We start from the raw sequence: 23,548 nt of genomic DNA, 5'->3' as shown, positions 1-23,548 counted from the left end.
CAGAACTGCTTTCTTTCAACAAATTATCTAACACTTACATGAGATGCTGTCTGGTAGATCTCTTTGGGGCGCATTTTCTGTAACGGTTGCACTGCAACAGAGAACTGGGATTTGTGCACCCGTAAACGGAATTAACGTGCAACCCTATAAATTTCTCAAAAGGAAGTCTCACTGAGCTCTATGGGACTTACCACCAGGTAAGTGCTTATAGGTTTGCAGCCGTATTGAGGAAACATGCAAAAGCAGTGTCTGACACAGATCTCTAACATTTCACAGTGCAAGTATAACCTTAAGAGTTTTCTGTTTTGAAGGGAAACAAATTAGTGTTTCCCTAATGTGTTAAAATTCAACAAAAAGAACAGAAAACAAATGAAAAAAGTTTGGTCACTTTGTGAGTCTCTTGCCTCAGTCGCTGTATTTTAATGCTGGGTAAGAGGATAATAAAACCTCTATACCTCAGGCAACTGACAGTATAGTAAAAAAAATCTTTAAAAAGCTTCAACCCTCACAGAAAATCCATAACAATTAAAGTGCAGAATTCAGATCTCGAGCTGGTGTAAATCTGGATATACGCCAACAATATCAAGGGAAATACAGGGTTCTGAATCTGGCCCACAGAGCTTTTCACCCTCAAAAGGGAGCACAACACAAAGCATGCTTAACTTCTATTGTCACATGCATCTAGTTTAATAACCAGAAAATGGGCTTTTGACAACAATAGTACTTCAAAATGACAGCGTAATTAAATTTTAAGTCAAAGCCATCCAATGATGGCCTGTACATTTATGTAAAACCAGCAAATGATATGCTTTCAAGCATGTCAGTACTTTCAAGAGAATTAACCATTAAAATAATTTGACTAAGGAAGTTGTAGTGAACAAAACAAACAAACATGATGCCCCAGGAAGTTTTTTTAAAACTAATACACACTGATTCAAATAAAAAAGAAATTAAAAACTGTCTTGTAATATTCACTTTCTGTGTATTGCAACTGAATTCTGTTGTCTAGTGGTTGATATATACTCAGGGTAGACTTAACTGACTTTAATGTGTCTACTCTGAGTATAACCCAATTAGATAAAATACAGTAAGATGCACCGCTGTAATCCACTAACCCAGGGTGGTCTAATCTCTCAAACCAAGTGAGTCAGAAGAATACTTTGAATTTCTGACAACACCAAAGCACAACAGTTTGTTGCTGCCACTGCTGGTCATTAACCGGGGGGGGGGGGGGGGGGCAGCATAGCAAGGGCCATTTCAAAGGGCACTTGACTTTCAGGCCAAATGTTTCCACTGCAAAATAAACTTTTCAGATTTATAGCAAATTGTGACTAGTTTGTAAAGTCCTGTGTTGGGTTATCTGATAATGCAGAAGGTTATGTGTATTTGGTGTCTATGTGTTTGGGGCGGGAGGAGACTGAGCCAAACTTTGATTCGTTGAAAGGTGAGGTTTATGGCTAAATTTCAATACCCCACATTCTCATATAGCTAACTGCTTGCTACCTAAAAATTTATAGCAGCCTTCTTTCTGGATGCTGGTACCACAAAACTCAAGAACAACCACCCTGCATTCCACACAATTCATGACCTGGGCTTGTCACATGGACATCACACAATCAGAGTTCTGGAAGAGACCAGCCTCTTGTGGCATTGGATTTGTTAGGGGCGTTAGGTGTTGTCTCTGAAGGAAAAAATATAAAACATTCTCTACCTCATAGCTTTTTTACACCCCCCCCCGTCACTTCTGCTGTTGCATATCATAGTTAAGATTAATCCAATTTGTACATGCTAAAACAGGTATGAAAGCTTCCAAACTCCTCATAGCTTCACTGGAGGAAAGAGAGAAGGGTGTGAATCTGAGGCTTCATCTTGCAAATCATGGTTTAGTGTTATGTGAAACCATGGTTTTGGTTGCTAAGCTAAACACTATCCCTATGGGTGTGTATAAGAAGACACCAATGAAGCTTGCAGCAGAAGATGTAGAAAAGTACCCTGCAGAGAACTTCGGAGAGGCAAGGGATCTCAATTAACCAAAGTTTGCTCAGTACACTTAGCCATGGTTATACAAATCATGGTATGCCAGCCCCTTCAAACTATGGCTTCATATTCTGGGTTGTGGCCAATAGTTACTCAACCATGGTTATGTATGCAGATATAATGATTAATGTTAAACTTTATGTCTGTATAATAGTAGAATATTAACTATTAGATGAGTAGCATATTGTGATTGTTCTCCCTTCTTTGTTATTTAAATTGGGATATTTCATTATTTGTCTTTACAATGTTGTTATATATTGAAAGAATTTAACAAACATATTGTGATTGTACTCCCTTGGTATCAGTGTAAATAATCTCAAAGTTCTTCTTGAAACAAAGATTTCACACTTTATCTGCAGTTCCTTTGTTCAGATCCTTCACAAACATTTTTCTCCACAGGGCAAGTAGGAATACCTCTAGAAGACTTGAAAGAGAAACTTTACCAAAGTGACAGCTCTTTTCTTTTAGGTAACAAATTACTAGCAGAAGTGTGTGGTACTTTTTATGAACTAATTACTTTTCTGGGGAAATTATGTGCAAGTCTTCTTAAGAGGGAGGATTATTTTATACTTACTCATATATAAATGTGAACAAAATCATCAGGAAACATTCTTATGAAAACAGGGGAGAAACGGCTGTTTTGACTATTATGATAGGTGTGAATTGCAGCTAATTGCACTACCAAATTGAACTCTAGAAATTCATAGTTAAAGATAGAAACCTCAACACAACTCCCAATATCAAGAAACTAGTTTTGAAGAATATTCCAAGTTGTCTTATCATTTTTGAAACCTACTAATTAGTGAACCAAATATATGGAATTTATTTCCTTGCTTTAAATGAATCAAGGAAGTACTTTATTAAAGTCAGGATTTAATAATCTAAAACCAATAAATTCCTTTTGCATTTGAGATTCAATTATTGTTATGAAAGCACTAGGAAGGTCTGTAAAAATATAATTATGAGCAGACACTGTTGAATAGAATACGTTAAATACAGAAGAAAGCTTTTGTTTCAAGGATCAGTTTGATTTGTGGCTCCATTTTTTAAAAAAATCTTTTTCATTTATGTTAATGGCTTGATCTATGCAGCAATATTTGTAGAAGAAAGAAACAATGGATAGAATCAAATTAGTTTTTATTTAAGATAGATTTGAAACTCACTGAAACTAATCCTCTTGATCAGCGCCATAATTTCTAAATTAGCTGCAAAGTAATTTCTATGATATTCACAGCTTATAAAACAACAAAATTAATACATTTTTCTTACTCTGAGGCCCTCTACTGACAATTAAAATTCTCTCTCTCCCTCTCTCTTTGTATAGAAAAATCTGTCTAGCTGTAAAGTATTAGCAATATATTTCACACAATATATGTTTCACACAGAACAGAAATAAACAATTTTAATATTTTTGTGTTTCTTGAGATTTCTGCCAGCTTCTGTGGCATTGAAGGCTGAAGAAATGGGAACCGCCTATCTTTTTGTTCTCATTCTGGTTATTATGCCATTTGGGGGAAAGGATAGAGGGATTTTTTTAAAAGTAGGTTGCTTTCACAAATCATATGACAGCTTGGTAAAAGGCTTTCACATGTACAAAAAACACTCAGAATGAGAGAAGTGGGTGAGGGGAGATGAGAACTTAGATATTATATTATTTTATCCTTCTATGAACACTACCCCGGCCACATAGCAAGCAAATTTTGGTACAGGGAGGGAACTGGTTTGGGGACAATCTTTTTCTGTAATAAAATTTCAGTTCCTATTTAGGATAAGAAAGGTCCTTGTTATAATTTACAAAATCGAGAATGACCTTATCAAGAGGCCTAACAGAAAAGTATTACAATGAAGCCATCTCACAATGAGTTCTGTAGAAAAATACTCTGGAAGAGGCATTTCAATGGCAAACCTTTGGTCAATCATTTCTATCCAACTGAATCCCAAAACTACATCTGGTAGTATATATCTGTTATATTACTGAAGTAAAAGAGGGTTCTTGTGTTATTTAAGGAATCCAAACAATATACCTTAGAATTAATGTATGCACAAGAAATAAGAAGCTAAATGTCACATGCAACCGTACCATTTAGAAGAGGCTGTCCTTCATGAACTCCCCTGGATATGACTGCATTGTAAACGTCTTCAGGAAACCCAGTCTTGCATAATGTGCCTTCTTCACAAGTCGCCTTTATAGGTGCCTGAAATGCAAGACAAAATTTATGTAATACTCGCAACCCCATTCAATTGAGAAGCATTGCACTTGGCATAAACCCCGATTTTGCTACTATCTTGTACAAACAACCTCTTTGTTTCTAAATGGCTGCAATTAGAATTCTGGGGGCAAAGGGTTAATCTTTTTGATAACTGGGATGCAAGGAACAAATCCCACTTGTCTAGTAAGATCTAAATAATACACAATCTTGATTCTTTATATAACTGAATGTTTCAGCTTAAACAGCCATTCAGGCTGAAGTAGAATTGTAGGGAAAACAAATTCATTTCTTCAAATAAAAATAAATGTTATGGAAAACTGATTATCAAGTTTGTCAGATATGAATCTGAGGCATTCAAGAGATTTAATGGCCAATTCAAAACATGTTCACTAAACCTGTCAATACATTTCAAGCTCTGCTCAACTCTGAATTTGTCTGATTGGATAAATGCAGTCATATGAAAGCTCTATATACATTTGCAAATAAATGTTTTTAATACAATCGTCTTTGCTATAAAGTTACTGAAGAATAGTTACTCAGTTCACAAAGAAAGCCTGATTTGTTGTCTTTATGAAACTGTTAACCCTTAATTTAAAAAATTGTTTTCATGCAGCATTTTCATTAATGGGCGTAAATAGTAATCTAAGTTAAACAGTTAAAAAAAAAACCTCCTGTGTCATCTTACAGCACAACTTAAACAATTCCAATCTAAGCAGGTTTCTACAGACAGACATTTAAAATTTAAATAGTCCTTTGAACTATCACTAGTAAGCCATTTACACTGTTTGTAGCTAATACCATCAATTGGAGGCTTTCTTTAATATAGCTGATCTACCTAAATGCCAAGTATGACATTAATAACCATGCTGTCTCCTGCTCTTACCTCATTAAAACATACAACACTGTACAATTTAACAACCCACTTCTGTAGTGAAAGAAGGCCAAATAAAAGATCTACGTGACCAGAGTCAAAAACTATACTAGGTGGTATTGTACATTTCATTACCATAAACATTTTTAACCAGAGGACTTCCACTTCCCAAGTATTTTGGTGTCATGTGAACATTAAGCTGCAGACAAAATTTGACTGCAATTATCTTAGGCACCTATAGACAAACGACTGTGCTAAACAAAATGCACATGATTTCTGAATTATAAGAGAATTATTCTGGAAAATGCTAAGTACTGCTTTTAAACAACAACTGTAATAAACCCTGAAAATCAGAGCGGGAGGCGGTTCTTTAGCCCAAGATGCTGTCGGATTCCATAATTTAATAAGCAAACTCAATGTAACTAACAAGGAGAGGGGGGGAAACAGACATCCTAACTACCCTTGAAACAAATAAATCCTGGGTGGGCAGCTGAGTAGATAACAGGATTTTAACAAGCCTGATGTGCATGGGAATCAGTCGGCCTTTCCAGCACGCTATATCTGCTAAAACAACTCTTATAAACTGAAACAATGCCCAATGAAACAAAGACTTGGGGACATGAATAAAGAGGCCTCTTTATGCTTTCATTTGCAACCTCTCAATTTTTCCCAGAGACAAAAGACAGCACTCTGTTCCCAAAAGCAAGTCTATTGTAAAGATTTTGTGGCCATAAACACATGAGAGGAATCAGAGATTCAAACTTTGACAATGCCTTAGCCTCTCGTGTTTTGCATTTGGAATTAAATAAAACTGAATCTCAAATCACACCACAATCTGGGTCGTTTCAAGTTCAGTTGAAGTGTATGAAGCATCACAGCCATACATTTCTCTTTTACATTTTTATTTCATGACACAGCAAAACTATTTAAAGCCAAACATTGTAATCTTCATAATACTGTAGAAAGGAAGCTGAAGTGTGTAAGATCACCACTCCTTTCTGTCTAGGGTGCAGGCTTCTCCCCTGAATGAAGAACGTTGAAATCATAAAAACAATTCCCCTTTCCCCCTTGGGAAAACTATTCATAAAATGTTCTTTGTAGTAAAGATAGGTCTGTAGAGATCTGTAAGAATCAAAGTAGCTTTTCTTGGGAATTCTGCAGTTTTAAGATATGACCACCATTTTGAAAAAGTCTGTTTATACATGCCTGGCAAAATTATAAAAACAAGAGTAAGGTGTTGTTTTTCAATTACTGAGCCATGGACCATTGCCAAACTAAGAGTGCTTCTTCCCGCCAGTCCTCTGCTAGAGATTTGGCTCAGCTGCTGCTGCTGGGTGTGAAATCTCTGTTTTCTTCCTTCTGCAGAAGCAAATCAAACCAAACTTTGCCCTCCTCTCAGCAAGAAGATAAAGGCAACTGCGCACCTTACACTTGCTATAGAGAGGCTGTTTTAAATCATCTCACATAACAGATGTCATATTATGATGAAACATTTGTTTATAAAGAGAGGCTTGCGGATCATTCTTTTTGGACAGTTGTAAAAGCATGAATTGCAGGATGTGGGTGATGAACTACGACATAGCAACAGTTCAGCAGTAATAAACCCTGTGAAGCAATTTAAATGGGCTGTACACAGCAACTGTGACTTGCAAAGGGGCCTGAGATTTAAAAGCAGCAAAAACTCACCTCACCAGAGCCTAGAGTTCTCTAATATCACTAGTGGGAAGCACTGGTATGAGGACCTAGGCAAAAATCCATCATAATTCTGCTCAACGGGCCTGGTTGGTCATATGTTATATTTCCTATAGTCATGGAAATGTCCATGAAAAGAATAAAATACCCCATTTTGTTGTCTATTGGCGGGACTAATGAAATAGCTTAAAGTGAGGCCCACATAAATGTGATGTGAATAGCCTCTGAAATGCAGATCTGAATACACTCTACAGAGCCCTGCTGAAAGTGGAAGGGCAACATCAGCGCTACTGCACAAGTACTAGACCATGAAAAATACCCTAAATGCCACCTTTATGAGCCACAGAAAATACTGCTAATATCTATTGTCTCTGTTCTTACAAAAGTAATTGAAGCAAAAATACTGCTATCAAAAATTGACAGCAATGTAAGAGAATTAAATATACTAGCTTAATGACCGGCATATATCCGGGGGTCTCTCCGAAGGTATGCCAAGGGATTGAGTAGGCTTAGATTGCTGCAGATCCATGGTCCCTCTGTCTTGACACACCATGTCCATGCCTCCACAGAGCTCTGAGTACATATGGAGAGTAACCCGCAATGGCTAACCTTTCCATAGTTTTACTAGGAAACCTTGCACTGTGGACCTCCCTCTCGAACTGTGGTGAGAGAGATCTGCTGGATGCAGCGGCCCATCATCTGCTGTTCCTGGGACATTTGGGATTGCTCAAGCAGGCATCAGTTCTGGAAAAGTTTAAGCAACTTTAAGCAGGTAACTACTCAAATGCACAGGATAGGCAGGTCTTTTAGTCAGTGAAATACTATTACGGGAAAAGAACTGAAACAAGCTGGCCTACAAACCACCTGCAGGAAATATGTCACTCAATTGGTTTTTACTGAAATCAACAGAAATAAACTCTTAAGTAGATGGTAATTAAATTGCAGCTAGACAAAACATATCACATGTCACTAAAATGCAATTTTGCTTGGCTTAAAAAACATTTCAACTTTCACTCAAAACAATGAGAAAAGCAAAACACATACAGTATTCTGAATCTCTGCTAGATTAGTATCAAGGTTGAAAACCTAACTTTAATATTGATTTACAACTGAACTTTTTAAATCATCATTTTTATCAACCTTGTGCCAACAGTCTACTAATTACTTTTTAAATATTAGAAAACTGCTAGCCCATCACTGTAGATCAATCCAACTAGGCAGGGGGCAGAGCGACATTCCAGATGAGGAAAAAATCTCAGTGGTCACTCAGCTGGATGCAAATAACTGATTCCTCAGTTAAAATACTTATTCTATCTACATTACAGTGTGTTATCTCACTAAAACAGATTGTTTCAAAATATGTCAGTGCTTGGCCCAATAGACGAGCTTCCTTAGGCTGAAAATAATCGCATCTAAAGTGACAATATTTTTAAATTTTTAAAAATAATTATTGTTCGCTTGTAATTAGTATCTCATCTGGTTGATTGTGACAGTCATAAGCAGCCACACCACTAAGGCAGAGAGCATAGATACAGATTGGTTTTCATTTTGCTTCTAATTGTATTTCACAGCTTTTAAATTTGTTGACCACTCAGAGAACATGGTTAATTGGGCAATATGTAAATGCTGAAAAATAATAATTAAATGCTATATTATTTCCCTGACTGGGTAAATGGCAAGGCTTAGCCCTCCCCAGCCCTCAAATCTGCAGTCTCCTAGGAAGAATAGTAAGGGGAAAAGGACCCCACCCCTAGCAGATCTCCAAGCAACCAGAAATCCTGATGAGCCATCTTCCCTACTCCAAGATCAGAGAACTATACACCAATTGCATAGCTTCGTGGCCCTGGACCCCGTCATCTCCCTAGGAGAGCAAATGGCAAGCCCAGTAGGAGTTTCAGGGCTGTGGGTGAAGCACCCAGCCAGCTTAATGTGAGGTTATTCAGGGAAAGAAGAATGTGTATAGCCAACCAGATCAAGGCCTGGTTGAACCAGGAAAGGGAGCCTCCAACTCCCATATAAGCTCTCATTCTGGAATGATTCATTGCCGAAGCAACAGCACCCTTAGAGGTCCAAGCATTCCTGAACAGGTGAAACAGACAATATCATTAAGCAGACAATAACATTAATTATTCTCTTCACCTTCTGGTCTAAAAGAGAGATTCATATAGGGAAAAGAAAGGTCTTGTGGCTGCATTTGTAGTCTTCTGCAAGAGACAAAGGGAAACAGAGAACATAGACTGGGGTAGTCAAGTACATCACTAGATCCCTATGAGCCTTCCAGCTTTAAGGCCAAATGCAAAAAAAAGACTCACTCCTTTGGTATCAGGTATTTACAAGTAATAACACCAAGGTGGCATCCACCCCACCCCAATTTAGGACAAAAGATGTGGAAGAGCTGTAACAGCTACACTGCAGGAGAAGGTAATGAAGGAGGGAAAAACATAAAACAGGATTGAGGAAGGAGATAGTACCTCTCCCCAATATATTATCTGCAACACTGCTACCTTCAACCTTCTGATCATAATCTGATTGGAAGATAAACAAAACTGTTCCCAGTTCTGCTCTTTCTGTTCAACATTAGAAGCTTCATTTGTCTCTCCAGAGTATGAGACTATAAAATGAGCAGGAGGTCTTTTTCCTGCAAGTACAGCTAATCTCTTCTCATAAATCATTACATCTTCCAGGGATGTTCAGGGTCATCGGCAAAAAACAAAAACAAAAAAACTAGATAAGGGGGAAATGTTTGAAGGTATAATTTTCAACAGAACTGTACAGTCTCAGTATTACATTAAAAGCCCATTACAACTACCATGCCCCATCACTTGTAATATTGGTGTAAAAATACTATCCAGACCACAGGTAGTCAACCTTTTTATACCTACCGCCCACTAATGCATCTTTCTGGATGGTAAAATTTCCTTACCGCCCACCAGTGCTCGATGGAAGGAGGATTTAGCTTGTGCCATAGAACCCCCTACCACCCACCCATAATCCTGAAACACCCACTAGTGGGCGGTAGGGACCAGGCTGACAATCCCTGATCTAGACCTTAAATAGCCTAAATCACTGTTTCACTAGCTTTCACTGAACAGCCCTGATGTGGAGAGCATACTGGCCAATCTGTAATCACATGTTTTTATATGATGTATCAGCAAACAACTAAGCAGAGATGAAAAAAGAGGGAGTATTGAAACTTAAACTTAAGGCACAGGTGCATGCAAGGTGATCTGCCCCCACTTCTCAGGACACCCTTGAGCAGGAAGGTTTGAAGGGAGATTCTAACCACAATCTGCTGAACTTGGTTGTAACCTCTCCACAGAATTGTGTTCAAGACTGAAATGAGGATTCTAACCACATTTGACTGATCACAGTTTAAATCTCTCTGCAGTCCTTTCTGCTCAATGTACGAAGGTTGGGAGAGGAAAAGGCAGGGCCTATATCAATGGGGCAGCGCCAGCATGTGCTCACACCCTACTAGGGATGGAAATTCGGTTTTGTTTTTATTTCAACAAAAAAACAAACCCTACTTAATTCACACTTCTCACACCAATATGTGCATTAAAACACAGCTATCCTTCAAAATTCAGTAGTCTGGATTTTGTGATGCAGTTTTCCCCAAAACAACATGTACCAAAATGCATATTTCGGGGGAAACGTGCCTAAAAAGACATACATATGTTAGTGAAAATTACATACAAAAATGCCTAATATTAGGGAACAGTGTTCCAAAAATGTGTGTATTAATCAAAACTGCATACAAAATTGTTTTTATTAGGAGAAAAATTTATGCTAAAGTGTTTTTTTTAAATCAAGTTACTGCCTGCATAAATGTGGAAAACAAAATGTAGGATTGGAAGGAGAAACTTAAGTGAGCTGAAACAGATATTTTTCCATCTCAAACTCTTGCCATCTTTGAGGCCTCACACATTCTTCTGAACACCTCTATGGGGATAGGAGGGGGAAAATATCTCATCTACCCTTAAAGTGTGAATAGGACTGTAACATTTCACAATGCGCACAGGGAAATGTGACCTAGAGCCACAAAGGGTTGTATCCAATAAAGTTATACAGTGTAGACCCAAATAAGTTAATGGACCCAAATCAGCCATGTCCATTAATTTACATGGGTTTACTCTGAATAGTACCAAAATTGAATAGAACCATAGCTGTCAACTTTTCCCTTTTCTTGCGAGGAATCCTATTCGGAATAAGGGAAACATTGACAGCTATGAACAGAACACAACATCATCCTACACATGGAAAACTCACAAGTCGGGGAGGTTTCTAGTTGACCTTCTGATTATCTTTCCACCTGCAAATGTGTGTTTCTCCTCACTTATTTTGAGAAAATGCATACCATAACAACAAACAAAAACAACACACACACCAGTTTAAAAGGCCGTAAGTTTGTTTAATTAGCCGAAGTTTGTTTAATTGCCTGGTACCTAAAGATGTATAACGAAGACGCCAGACAAACCTCCTTGGGGAGAGCATTTCACAAACTGGGAGCCATCACAAAAAAGGCCCATTCTCATGTAGCTACACACAAGCATGGGCCTCAGGTGATGATCGCAGGATTTGGGTCAGTTCATCTGGGGAAAGGCGGTCCTTGACGTATTGCGGTCCTGAGCTGTTTCAGGTTTTCTAGGTCAAAACCAGTACTCTGAACTGGGCCCAGAATCTAGAGTTGGCCCAGGATTGGCACAATATGCTCAAACAGTCTTGCCCAGGCAAGTGACCTGGCTGATGAATTCTGCACCAGCTGAAGTTTCCGAAACGTCTTCAGAGGCAGACCCACATGTAACATGCTGCAGTAATCTAACCTAGAGGTTACCAGAGCACAGATGGCTGAAGTTAGGCTATCCCTGTCCATGCAGGCGGGACAGCTGGGCAAGCAGCTGAAGGTGATAGAAGGCACCACTGAGGCCACCCGAGGCTTAAGTGACAGGAATGGACCCAGAGGAACCCCAAGCTGCATATCCGTTCCTTCAGAGGGAGTGTAACCCCATCAAGAGCAGGCAGTATCCCATCCATCCAGTCTAAGGAACCACACACTAACAGTGCTTCAGTCTTATCTCGATTGGGCTTCAGTTCATTGGCTCTCATCTACTCCATTCTTGAGGAAGGTAACGGTCCAGCACATCCACTGTCACACCTCTGGGTTGCCTACATACACTGTATAAAAGGATGGGAGGTCCTTTCTCTGTATTAAACCTTTTACTTGTCTCATATTTCCCTATGTGATTTTCCCTTCAAGTTGTTTTTTTAGTGATATAAATAGCCTAGCTTGAACAACACTGCGAGTAGTAACCTTTATAATAATAAATGCCATTGGAAGTGTGGGAACTGTCATCTCTCCTAAAATTAAGAAAACTAACCTCTGTTGAGCCACAGGTCTGTATGATGCATTTCCTTAGTGTGCACTGAAACTCTGACCCCAGTTTTGAAGTCCTTGCACACTACAGCAATTTTAAATATTGAGTTCTCTTAACTAAATTAAATGCAGCTCTTGTGTTCCTTAATGCTTCAAAGCTCTTGGAAGTCAGTGGAGGCGCCCATCAGCGCAAATGTGTTGTGGGTAGGGCAGCCAATTTTAAACTGTGAAGTTTGTCAAAACACATCCCTTAGACAAAGAGATGAACTGATTTTACAACGGCAGAAGAGAAACACAGTTAAATTGATTGGTCAGCTTTGCAAGGATGAAGTGGTATGTCTACTCTTTGGTTTATTTCATTTGACAACAGCACTTTCAGAGCCCAGGTTTGCAAAGGCAGTTGTGCATGCTTAAGAGTTATGGTTATAACAGCCCACTGGAATTAACTGTATCCGTAAGTAGTAATTTCCAAGGCTTAAACCTTGGTATGCTACCAAACAGAACTAGTTTCTTCATCTTAAGTTTTAGGGGGGAAAGGACAAAAACATGCTAATGACAAAACATATTCCTGAAAGGTTACACAGAAAAGGTTAATGTATCCTCATGGGGAAGACTTTTCAAGTCTATTTAAAAAACAAAAACAAAATTCAGTTCACAGAATACTTACAAAGTAAAAAACCAAAGGATATTTTAAAAACCATAGTTAACTCACTACTGTTTCTGTTCCCTAGCAGAACATAAGATATATAGCTGTGTTTCACACTGGGACAGTACAGCAATAATTTGGTTCAAACATAAATGATATTGCAAGTTGTATTGTAGCTTAAGCCACAACCCTTTATCTCTAGGTATGCATTAAGGCAAAGTAACAAGATTTCACATGGGCCAAAATTTCATAAAGCATTTTCAGCTACTTTTTTCTTTTCTTTTCTTTTCTTTGTTTTAACTATAGCCTGAAAGGCCTAGAAAACCTTTTGTTTCCTATTACATTTTGTAAGGGTATCATTAACACTGAATGACTGAAGCGGGGGGGGGGGGATAGGCAATGTGCCAAATACAGGACTCAGGAGTAAACCTTTATTGTTTAGCCCCTTGTTTAATTAAATTAATTAATCTAAATTATTTTTAGGCTGCTTTTCTGGGCAAATGTCCCTGTAGCTTACAATACAATCCAGTTCAGTTCAGTTCAATGCAATGGAATTATGAAAAGAATAGTAATACAAAATTTTGAAATTTTGAACCACAACTCAATACTACACATTTTTCCCCCCCAACAGAGCAAAATGACACCCAACCCTAATTCCGCTAGACCATCACACAGCTAATAAGCATCATGCCTAGAAGGCCAAATGTAAAAGACAAGTTTCAGGGCCTTCCAAAAATTCTGCAATGTAAAAATTTGATACAGTTCCAATGGAAGGGAATTCCATAGCCATCAGGCTACCGCAGAGAAGGATTTGTTTCCTTGTGGTCACCCACCATACCAGCTGTGGGGAGAGAAGACACATTAGAAGAGTCTCCAAAGCAGATCAAAGTCAGTAGCAGATTGCATGACGGGGTGGTGGTACTCAACTGTCCATGGTTGGTTGTGCTGCTACTTGTTGCAGAAAACAGAGGGAAAGGGCCCAAGGCAGTTGCGAGGTGCAAATGCACTGACAGGAGCACCTGACTGGCTCCACTGGTGCATTTGCACAGCACTGACCTCACTGATGCCCTGCCCCTCCCGCTCTACCTCCTGGTAAGCAGTAGTAATGTGACCAACCAGAGGTCAGGTGAGCACTGCCATTCCACCACACTGCCTACTACAGCTTAAAGTGTGGTCAGATAGTATGTCTGCAGGTGCTAAATAAATAGTTTGGAACCAAACGGTTCCAAGGTGTGTTAGGACATTGTTGGCCAGTGATGAAATATCACACTGGAAATTCTTTCTTCCTTTCCATTTGTATTAATCATTGTCTAACACTGAGAATGGTTACTACAAATAAAAAGGAAGAAAGGACAAATCTCTCCAAACTGAGTGAATGGGCATTATAATGGCAAATAATTGTTCAGTGCAAGTACATGTAAAGTGAAAGCCAAAAAAATCATAACTTTGAATATATACTAATGGGGCATGAACTGACCAGGAAAGAGAGCTTGGGACCATAGTGGATAGCTTGCTGAAAATGATGACTCTTTGTGCAGAGGTTGTGAAAAAGGCGGAGTCATGTTATAGATCATTAGGAAACTGCTGATATCACAGCACCATTATACAAATCTGTGGTGTAGCCACACTTGGAATATTGTGTACAGTTCTGTTCACCGCACCTCAAAATAATATTGTAGAGCAGAAAAGATGTAGAAAAACACAGCCAAAATGATCAAGGGACAGTAGCAACTCCCCTATAAGGAAGGGTTACAACATTTGGGCACTTTTAGTTTATGAAAAAAGGTGAGTAAAATATGATAGAAGTATACAGAATTATGGATAATGGCCCTTGGGATCCCTTCCAACTCTATAATTCTATGATTCTCTTATTTATTCTCTAAGTTTTAGTCAGCATAGGCCCACTAAAATTAATGAACATGACTAACTTAGGTCCAACATTTTCAGTGGGTCTGCTCTTAGTAAAACTTAGCTGAATACAACCCCAGGAATTTCTATCCCACAACCATTGTTAAAGCAGCATAACCATTGTACTGATCTTGCATCCATTTGAGCTTTGCATAGGAATGTTATACTGTACCTCTTGCATTTACTGACCAAATTATAGATATATCCATACGGGCAAAGAGATAATGTTCTGTGTACCTGATAAAGTGGGAACTAGTTCTTGAAATCTTAAAATAAAAATAAGCGTTAGTCTGCAATCCTAGCCCCACGTATCTGGGATTAAGCCCAGCTGACTTTAATAGGATTTACTTCTGAGTATACATGGTTAGAAATGCGTTGTTAAGTCTTTGAAGAGTCACAAGGCTTCTGGGAGACACAGGAAGCTGGTTTTTACCAAGTCAGACTACTGGTCTACCTATCTCAGTACTGTTACATTGACTGGCAGTGGAGAGACTCTCTCCAGGGTTTGAGGTAGGGGTTTTTCACAGCCCTACCTAGAGACACTAGGGATTGAACCAAGGATCTTCTGCATGAAACTCAAGATGTTCTACCTCTGAGCTACAACCCTTCTCCAAACTTCTGGTTGTTTAGATAACCCCTTTTATATTATCAAAAAGGGAAAAAAGGGAAGTTCAGAAATGTTCATCTATTTTAAATTTTAAGGAACTTAAAAGCAGATGCTGCATAGATATGAGCAATTCACTTTCTTAAATAAGGAATTGGAGAGAGAGAGAACGCACAAGTCAAGGAAAGAACCAGGCGTGAGTCACTCTGAGTGGTCACCATCACTTAATAAAAATAGCTTTTCTCAATTTTATAGTCTACACAATTGGCGTCTGTAGTAAAAAGAATCTGAATGTTTTTACCCTTTCTATTATTAGATTGTTGGGTGAGTTTGAGCTTCTTTCTCTAGCCATCTTATTCCACAAGACTTGGCTTCTGCTGACGTTACTGGGAGTTTCCTATTCTACTCACAGGGTAGCTGAACATGCCCAATAATGGGTTCCAACTCACCAGCTGGGGAAAAAAGTTGAGTAGATATTGACTCGTACACTACAGGGAGATAAAAACTGCAGGCACCAACAGGGGAAAAACTGCTTATACAAACTTGGATAAAAGTATTTGCTCACAGGATGCAATAAGTTCATCTTAGCAGAGAAAAGGAAATCTGTATATTTTATCTTCTACTTCTATACAGTTTTTATACTGCTTTATTGTTTAGTTGTACTTTATTTTTTATTATTTTATTTTCAGCCAGGGTTGGTTTTAACTAAAAACTGTTTCAAGGATGAAGTTCTTTTTAAAAAGTGTGGTAAATATTTCCAAACAAATCGGAGAACAAGATAAATAATCCTCCCAGTTGATGCTTCAGCAAGACATTCTGAAAAACAAACACTGTGGTTCAAATTATCATTCTGCTGCCACCTAAAACTTAATAGGAATTACTGAGTCTTGCATGATAGTGAATCAGAATGTGAAATGGAATGGGGAGAAGACTTTTCAAATAATGTCAATAGATTGAAAATATCTTATTATAAATGTGCCTTAAAGATTTATTTGAAACGCTGATATTTAGTATAATGAAAATGTCTCCTAAAATGTTAATGTATTCAACATTTAAAGGCACATAATCTTGACTTTAAACCAGATAAAACAGGTATGCAATGTGCATTTTGTCAAATAATTGTATTGCTCCCAAAGTCAGTTTCTGTCTTGTTTCAGAAACATATTTGAAATGCATCTGCTAGGTTAATATGTATATAAAACATTTCCTTAAAAAGAATGGCTTCTTCCACCCATCTGTCAAAACAACAGTTCAGTATTTCCCCAGAAAATGATGGTGAGATCATCGATAGAAGAAAAGCTATTTGAAGTTTGAACTGTATTTTATACTGTTTTATTCTGGTTGGTGGCATTGCATGCCTTTTATTATTTTGTATACCGCTTTGAGATTTTTTTAATGTTTAAGCAGTCTAGAAATATTTATAATAATAAAAGAAATATCAATAAAAATTGTACTTTTTGGGTTTGTCACAGATTTGAATGACGTCACTGATACAAAAGAAACTAGAATTTCAAAATACTGATTATTTTCCAGTAATCAGATATTAAAATTACTCATAATAAACTTCTGCAATGTTTTGCAAAAATGTGAAACATAACCCTGGGAAAGAAAGCTAAAATATTGACAAATTCTAATTTAATATAAAAAAACCACATTTCAAAAGGAATTCCAGATATCTGGGATATAGCTTCATAGACTAGCAGTTTCCACTGAGAAAACATGATTTGTAGAGGCAGAAGAATCATAAGTAGACTCAAGATTCTTTATATTAACCTACTGAAGTGCTTTGCCACTTATTCTTATTAATTAGGACTAACCTACCTATGTAGTTCCGTATCCCAAAAAACATGGGATGGGATGCCATTGCACCATGCACCTGCCCACCCTAGCTTCACATCATTGGCTGGCAGAGACAGGAAGATGCACCACATGATAATGCCATGTCACACCATGTTAATATTACATTAAAAGGAAACAGCTACAGAGTGCTTCTCCATGTCTCTTATAAATGTCCAGTTTGGCCCCTAGACCTCCATAGCCCTATTTAAGAAGCTGGAAAGACAACAAATCAGCACAGAACTTCAAAAACTGGGGTAAAGGCAACAAAAATGGTAGTAGCACTCATAAATTAATAATAATTATTAATTAATTAATTAATTAATAATAAAGGAGAACCGCGTAAGTTTTGGTGCCAATCACTGGGACCTGAATGTGCATCTGCTTTGCTACTAGTCAGTTTTAACACAACTAAAATCCATTTCCCATAATCAATTTTCAATACTCATATTAACTATTCAGACCGATATCTTAGCCATATTCAGAAACCATACAATGAAAGAAACTAGAATTAATAATTAGGATTGAAAATTTAACTGAAGCTTTTCCTAAGAACTATTGCCTCTGGAGGTCATTCGAAGTCCTTTGTGATGTTTTGCCTCCAGTTTTCCCACACAGACTTCCTCTTTTCCCAATTCAGAAGCACTTATGGTTTCTGATGTTAAAGTATGCGTTTGTGTCACACACACGCACACGCACACACCTTTCAAACTTTCCCCTTTTCCTTCAGAGTGCCGAGCTTTTCGTAACAACCACAGATTTTACCTAAAGTAACTCATCAATGAAGTGAGTGTTTAATCATCAGTTACCAGTATGTTCCTAAATGCTGCATTATTCCAAACATTGACTGAGCCTATACTGAACAAGCTGTTTGCTCTGCTGTGCAAATGATGAGTGATGAATTCATAAAAAAAACCCTCAAGGAAATATCTGACAAAGGCTGAAAGCAATGTAAAACAATTTAAATAAAACCTAGCCAAGGTATAGATCCTAAAGCAGCATTAATTTCTTATAACTGAAATTCTCTTGCACTGGCAATGTACGCAATGTAAAAGTTTTAAATAATTTCTGACTTGCAAGAGAAAGCAAAAAAAAAAGCCAAGCAATAGTTAAAAATCAAAGGCCACTTTCCAGACACAGGTTTAGAAAACTGATTTCATACCTAACTTTCAGTGTTGTTACACCCTGTTAAAAAGAGAGTCCTAACCTGATTTAATGTGTACCCAAACAAGGAGGAAATTGGATTTTCCAACCATGACATGCCGCTGGAACTCTCTGATACACAAAAGCAATAAAGACAGTTCCTGTCCATAATTCATAGATCCCTTTAATTTAAAAACAGTACTTATAGAGGGGAAACTACACGGTGAAATAAGAGTTTAGCAGAGAACTCAAGTTTTAAAGTTTACCAAATAACATCTGGAGATAAAAAAAACATTTGGAGGCATCCTAAAAAGAGAGAATGAGCCTGACAAAGAAATTGTGTCATGGGGGGAGAAGGAGTGGACTCCAACTTAAAAATTTGTAGAAAAGCAACCCAGACTCCGGCTATAAACAGACCTTGAAAACAATAAACCTAGCTAAAAAGTTAAAACAATCCTCCCCAAAAGGGAGGCAGAGTTTGAAGGAAAGACACAGAAGGTGCAACATTGACACTTTCCCATCAGGGCAAACTAACCTCCTATTAAACCAGTGAAAAATCCCCCCAGCTGTTTAGGATCAATGTTTCAGCACCTCAACTGCCTGATGCAGCCATCAGAGCTACAGAAAGAGAGTATTGGCTGCACAGGAGAAAGAAAGGGGGGGGGGGAGCAGTAATTTGAAATAAAGGGCAAGGAAAAGGAGCTTTGCAATGTGCCAAGTCTGTGTTTACTACGTTTCAGAAGCAGGGATTCAGTTCACAGCCAGAGAGTAATCTGAGCTCTGCACCATGGACAGTGACTGCTGCTGCAGCTACTGCAGCTGCCTCCCTGTACCCAGATCACTCAACCCCTGCAGGATTTAAACCGGATATCACCCACTGCTGAAAGCCAGCCCACTCACACAGCCCGCTACACAAATACCCCTTTCCCCAGAGTCCCTTGCCCGTTCTCGACGATATGCTCCAGCCACAAATGCCATTAAGAGGCAATGAGCTGCACCATCTGTCCCGGAGATTTACTCCTGCTTGCCCTTTGCACTAGGAAGAAGACGAGTTTGGCTGACCGAAGTGCCAGCATCCATCCTCTGTCCCCTGCCTTATTGGAACTCACTTTAGGAAAATCCCAGGACACCCCTCACCCCCCCCAAAAAAACCCCACTCAACCCTACACAGTTCCATTTCAAATGCACATCAAATACAGTATCAAATACAGTTCATCCATTACTCCAGAGAACCTTTCACAAACTATTTCCAGAGGCGTAGCCATGTTAGTCTGTTGCAGCAAAACCAGGGGAGTCCGGTGGCCATGCAAAGAGCACACACCCTATTCCAACAGGATAAGCCCCAAAATGCAGGATAATCACTTAATTGAATTTTCATCAGCATATGTCAAGTGGTATCTGCTTCATGAGAGACAGCCCTAATGCTGGTATCTATCTATACAAGCTGTCCCACACCCCAGATACATTCCTTACACAGTCGATATTCACTGAACAAGCCATGGCAATGCTCTTCTACCTTCAGATGCACAAAAACACCCCAGGAAAATCCAAGTAATTAACCCACCAATTCCTGCCCAGACAAATCAAATCCTTACTCTGGAGACCTGGGCCCACCCTAATTTAGCACTTTCGGCATCAATGGACTACTGCCCACTCCTGGTGCAGAATCACAAATTATCAGGCAAGACATCCAGCTTGCTGGTAGAGAATCTGATTTGCATGCAGAAACTCTCAAGTTCAATCCCCAGCAACTTTAGGTAGGGCTAGCAAGGTCCTGTCTGAAACCCTGCAGAGCTGCTGCCAGTCAGTGTGGACACTATAAGGCAGATTCCTATCTGTCTCCCAACAAAATGGTACACAGCCTAACCCCCACACCCATCCTATGCGTTCCAGGTGACCAGTGTCCACCAAATGCAGAAACACCAGCAATGCTCTGCAGGCAGATCCCTACTTTGCAAAAGTGTAAACAAACCAGTCTTAAGCCTTCGCCAAGGCTTGCAAACCTCTCGCCTCATAAAAGCATACAGCCTTCCAAGTCAGCTCACTCTTTACTCAGCAAAGGACCAAATCCGATCTCTGAAATATTAATTCCTGGCTTGGGTGAAAGGTGACTCACCCTTTGCCAGCAAGCATCACAGTGGCACAGACCCTGTCAACTTTGGACAGATCTCCAAGGATGGCAGCTCTTTCAATCCCTACAAGTATTGGCCAGAACCTCAGTCTCAACTATTGGGGTGCATGGGCATGCCTCCCACTTGCCTTCGCGTGGCCTTCCCGCAGCGCCCCCTGTTGGGCGAGGGAGGTGGCAAAGCTTTATTAAGCAAGGAGAAAGAGTTCGCCTCAATGGAAATTCCCGTTAGCTGTTGCAGCAGGGGTAAAAAAAACACAGCAGGACGCCAGCGGGGGAGGAGGCGAGCGAGGCTGCCGGGCGGAGGCGGAGGCTGATTAAATTCTTCCCGGGAAGGGATTAGGGAGCCGAGCAGAGGGGCGAGGCAGCGGCTCCGCACGCTCCTCTGTACCGGACCCGAGGCCACGGAGGGCGGTGTTCCGGACACGCTTGGCTCCACTAACCCCGGGGTCCCTGACCAGGGTGGCTGCTCAGGTAGCAGCTCTCGCCGGATTCGTTAAACAGGGGCAAAAGTGAAGTGCACACCGTTGCCTTAAGACTCTGTGCCGGTTAATCCGAAATAGCCGACCGGCGCCCTGATTCTGGGGTCACAATTACTACTAAACACAGATTAAAATCCCACGCGATTCACAAACAGGCCCTGTGTTGTGTTACATATGCTCCCTTTAACCTTCCCGATTGCATACAAGGAGAGGGGATGTGTCGTGGTTTTTTTAAAAAAGTAACTCATCAATTCAATGAGATCCATGGAGTTTGCACTTCGTGGTTGTGTAACTGCGAGACCCGAGTGGGCTGGCAATCTGGCATCCGGAAGGCAAAGTAGAAAGAGCGCGCGCGGGTTGAAGAGGACGACAGGCAGAGAGGGTGGTCTGGTGGCCCCTGCCATGGGAAATAAATCCCACCCCAGCCTTCGATTTGCGAAGCAGGTGTCTCAACACAGAGACCGGCCCCCACTCTGTTTATCCAGGGTGACTTCCATCCTCGGGGAAGTCTGCTCTTCCAGAAGGAGCGTGCGCATCTCCGCCTTGCCAGCAAGGAGCAAAGAAGCCCTTGCTCCCATCCCAAGGGAAGAGGTGGGTGGCATCCACTCCTTTCCCACGCTCCCTCCCCAAGGAAGAGATGGCGCCAAGTCCCTGCCCCACTTCTGCTCGTCCCCAGGTCGGAGGGATCCCCGCTCCCCACTGCAACTCCCCATCCGCACGCCCCGCGGTGCCTTTATTTACAATCATCGGTCTCATCCTTCTCGACCCGCAGGCCGACTTTTGTTTGACCCCACCCATCAGATCAAGGGGTTGGGGGGGGGGGTCACTGGGTCCTAACTTTCCGCCATAACGCTTCTGCACCCCGGTCTTTCTTCCCTACGCAGGCAGATGCATCTCTCCACTATTAGTCTTCTTACTAACGCCGAAGCGAGCACCTGCTCCTTTCCGCCGTGGGAAATACGAGTCCCTAACTCGCGTTCCCGAGGAAGCTCCAGCCTCCCCTCTGCAACTCCTCTCCCGTCCCCCTTCGCTACACCCCGTCTTCGTCCCCCAACACCTTCCGGGATCAAGGGGGTCGCTTTCCCCCAAGCCCCCTCCCCGCCCCAGCTTCGCAACCCTGTTCCAAGCAGGCCCAGCTTAGCCTCCGGGGCAGCGCGGGGAGCCCGGGCTGCTTCGCCCGCGGCCCCGGCGGCGGCATCCTCTCGCCAGCCCCGCCACCGCCCTTCGGCGGGAACAAAGAGCCCCCAGCCCCGCTGCTGCGGCTCTCCTCTGTCTGTCTGTCTTCCTTCCTTCCCCTCGCTCGGCTCTTTACCTGCTGCAGGGCCGCCAGCACCATCAACAGCAGCGGCGGCAGGATCCGCGGCGGCGCTCCCGCTATCCGGCACATGGAGGCGAAGCGGTGGCGGGGGGAGGCGTGCACGGCGGGGCGAAAAGTCCGCGGATGGGGGCCCGGCGGCGGCGCGGGCCAAGGCGGGAAGGGCGGCAGGGGGCGGCGGAGGATCCGCGGCGCTCGCCTGGGAGGATGGGGCGACGGAGCTCCCGGTCCGGCTGCCGCGTCCGGGGTGTCGGCGATGGGTGACTCGCACAAAAGGCAGCGGCCGAAGGAGTCTCTTCGTGAGGGGCGCTGCCGAGAGGGGGGGGCTGGCGGTGTTAGCGGTTCCCGCGGGCTTTCCCCGGGCACATAGCCCGTCTTCTTCGCTCCTGCGGCGGCGGCGGCTGCCTGCTTGTCCTTCTCGCCGGCCGGCTTGAGGCAGCCTCCCTCCCTCCTCCTCCTCAGCGCGTCGCCAAGTGCGCCCTGGCAGCGCCGCTCCGACGCCGGCTCTGCCGCTGCTGCATGCTCGCCGCGAGTCCTTCGCCTCCTTCACTTTCTTGCCTCGCTTCGTCTCCCCGCCGGCCAGCAGGCAGTAGCGGCGGCGGCGGCAGCAGCAACAGCAGCAACAACCCCCTCCGCTTGCACACACGAGGATAACAATACCACAGCAGCCTCTGCCTCGCTCGCGCGGCGTTCCTGTGTGCGCCTGTATGTGTGTGTGCGCGCGCGCTCGCGTATGTGTGTGTGTATGTGTATGCCTTCACTTGCGCTTGGCTGCTGCTGCTGCTGCTGCTGCTGCTGGCAGCTTCACCTCCTCCTCCTCCTCCTCCTCCTCTTCTTCCCCCCTCCTCCCCGGCTCTCCCTGCCGGCCGCACGGCCAATGGGAAGCAACCGGCTCCAGCTCAGCTCAGCCCTTTGCCCGGGCCAGGCAACCGCCCACAGCTACCCCCGAGCGAAAGGTTGAGCTGCTGCTGCTGCTTCAGCCAGAGAGAGGTGCGCAGAGGAAGCCGAGGGTTTGTTGTGGGCACTTTACCCCTCAGCCAGGACCACGGGCCGGGCGTGTCTGGTCTGCACACACACAGAATGGGGATTTTAGGCGAGATGGTAGGGAGACCGAGAGTGAGAGAGAGACTCGAGGTAACGTTCCGACACGACCGTGAGAAAGCCTCGCGTTTTTATTATGAGCCGGGTGAGAGGACTCTCCGGCGAACGTGAGAAATGCCTGTGCAAAACAAAAAGCCGAGGCAAGCCAAGGCGGGCGACGCCAGGGAACGCTGCTCTTGCCCCCATTGTCTGGAGGCGTTT

The 23,548-nt window shown here is 41.9% G+C and overlaps 1 protein-coding gene across 4 annotated transcripts in view; it reads right to left on the bottom strand.

Annotated features, from left to right (window-relative positions):
* Nucleotides 1–23,082, bottom strand: part of CDH2 (cadherin 2) — a 120,923-nt gene extending 97,841 nt beyond the window's left edge. Inside the window, exons 1-2 of one of the 4 annotated variants that reach the window (XR_014514058.1) lie at nucleotides 22,244–23,065; nucleotides 4,118–4,232 (exon numbers count right to left, since the gene is read on the bottom strand). Coding sequence is in view for 1 of the 4 variants with exons in the window: in XM_083451607.1 (XP_083307733.1) it covers nucleotides 4,118–4,232; nucleotides 22,244–22,318 (190 nt within the window). In the remaining 3 variants the exon portion in view is untranslated. Of the gene's footprint in view, nucleotides 1–4,117; nucleotides 4,233–8,949; nucleotides 9,010–20,437; nucleotides 21,121–22,243 lie in introns of those variants that run through there. The other 3 variants (XM_083451607.1, XM_083451608.1, XM_083451609.1) reach the window with 3 other exon arrangements.
* Nucleotides 23,083–23,548: the final 466 nt, after the last annotated feature.

The sequence above is a fragment of the Podarcis tiliguerta genome (genome assembly GCF_965153285.1).
Source record: "Podarcis tiliguerta genome assembly, chromosome: 7".
NCBI classification, from domain to species: domain Eukaryota; kingdom Metazoa; phylum Chordata; class Lepidosauria; order Squamata; family Lacertidae; genus Podarcis; species Podarcis tiliguerta.
Note: the sequence above shows the minus strand (reverse complement) of the source record. Positions and strands in the feature narration are given on the sequence as shown.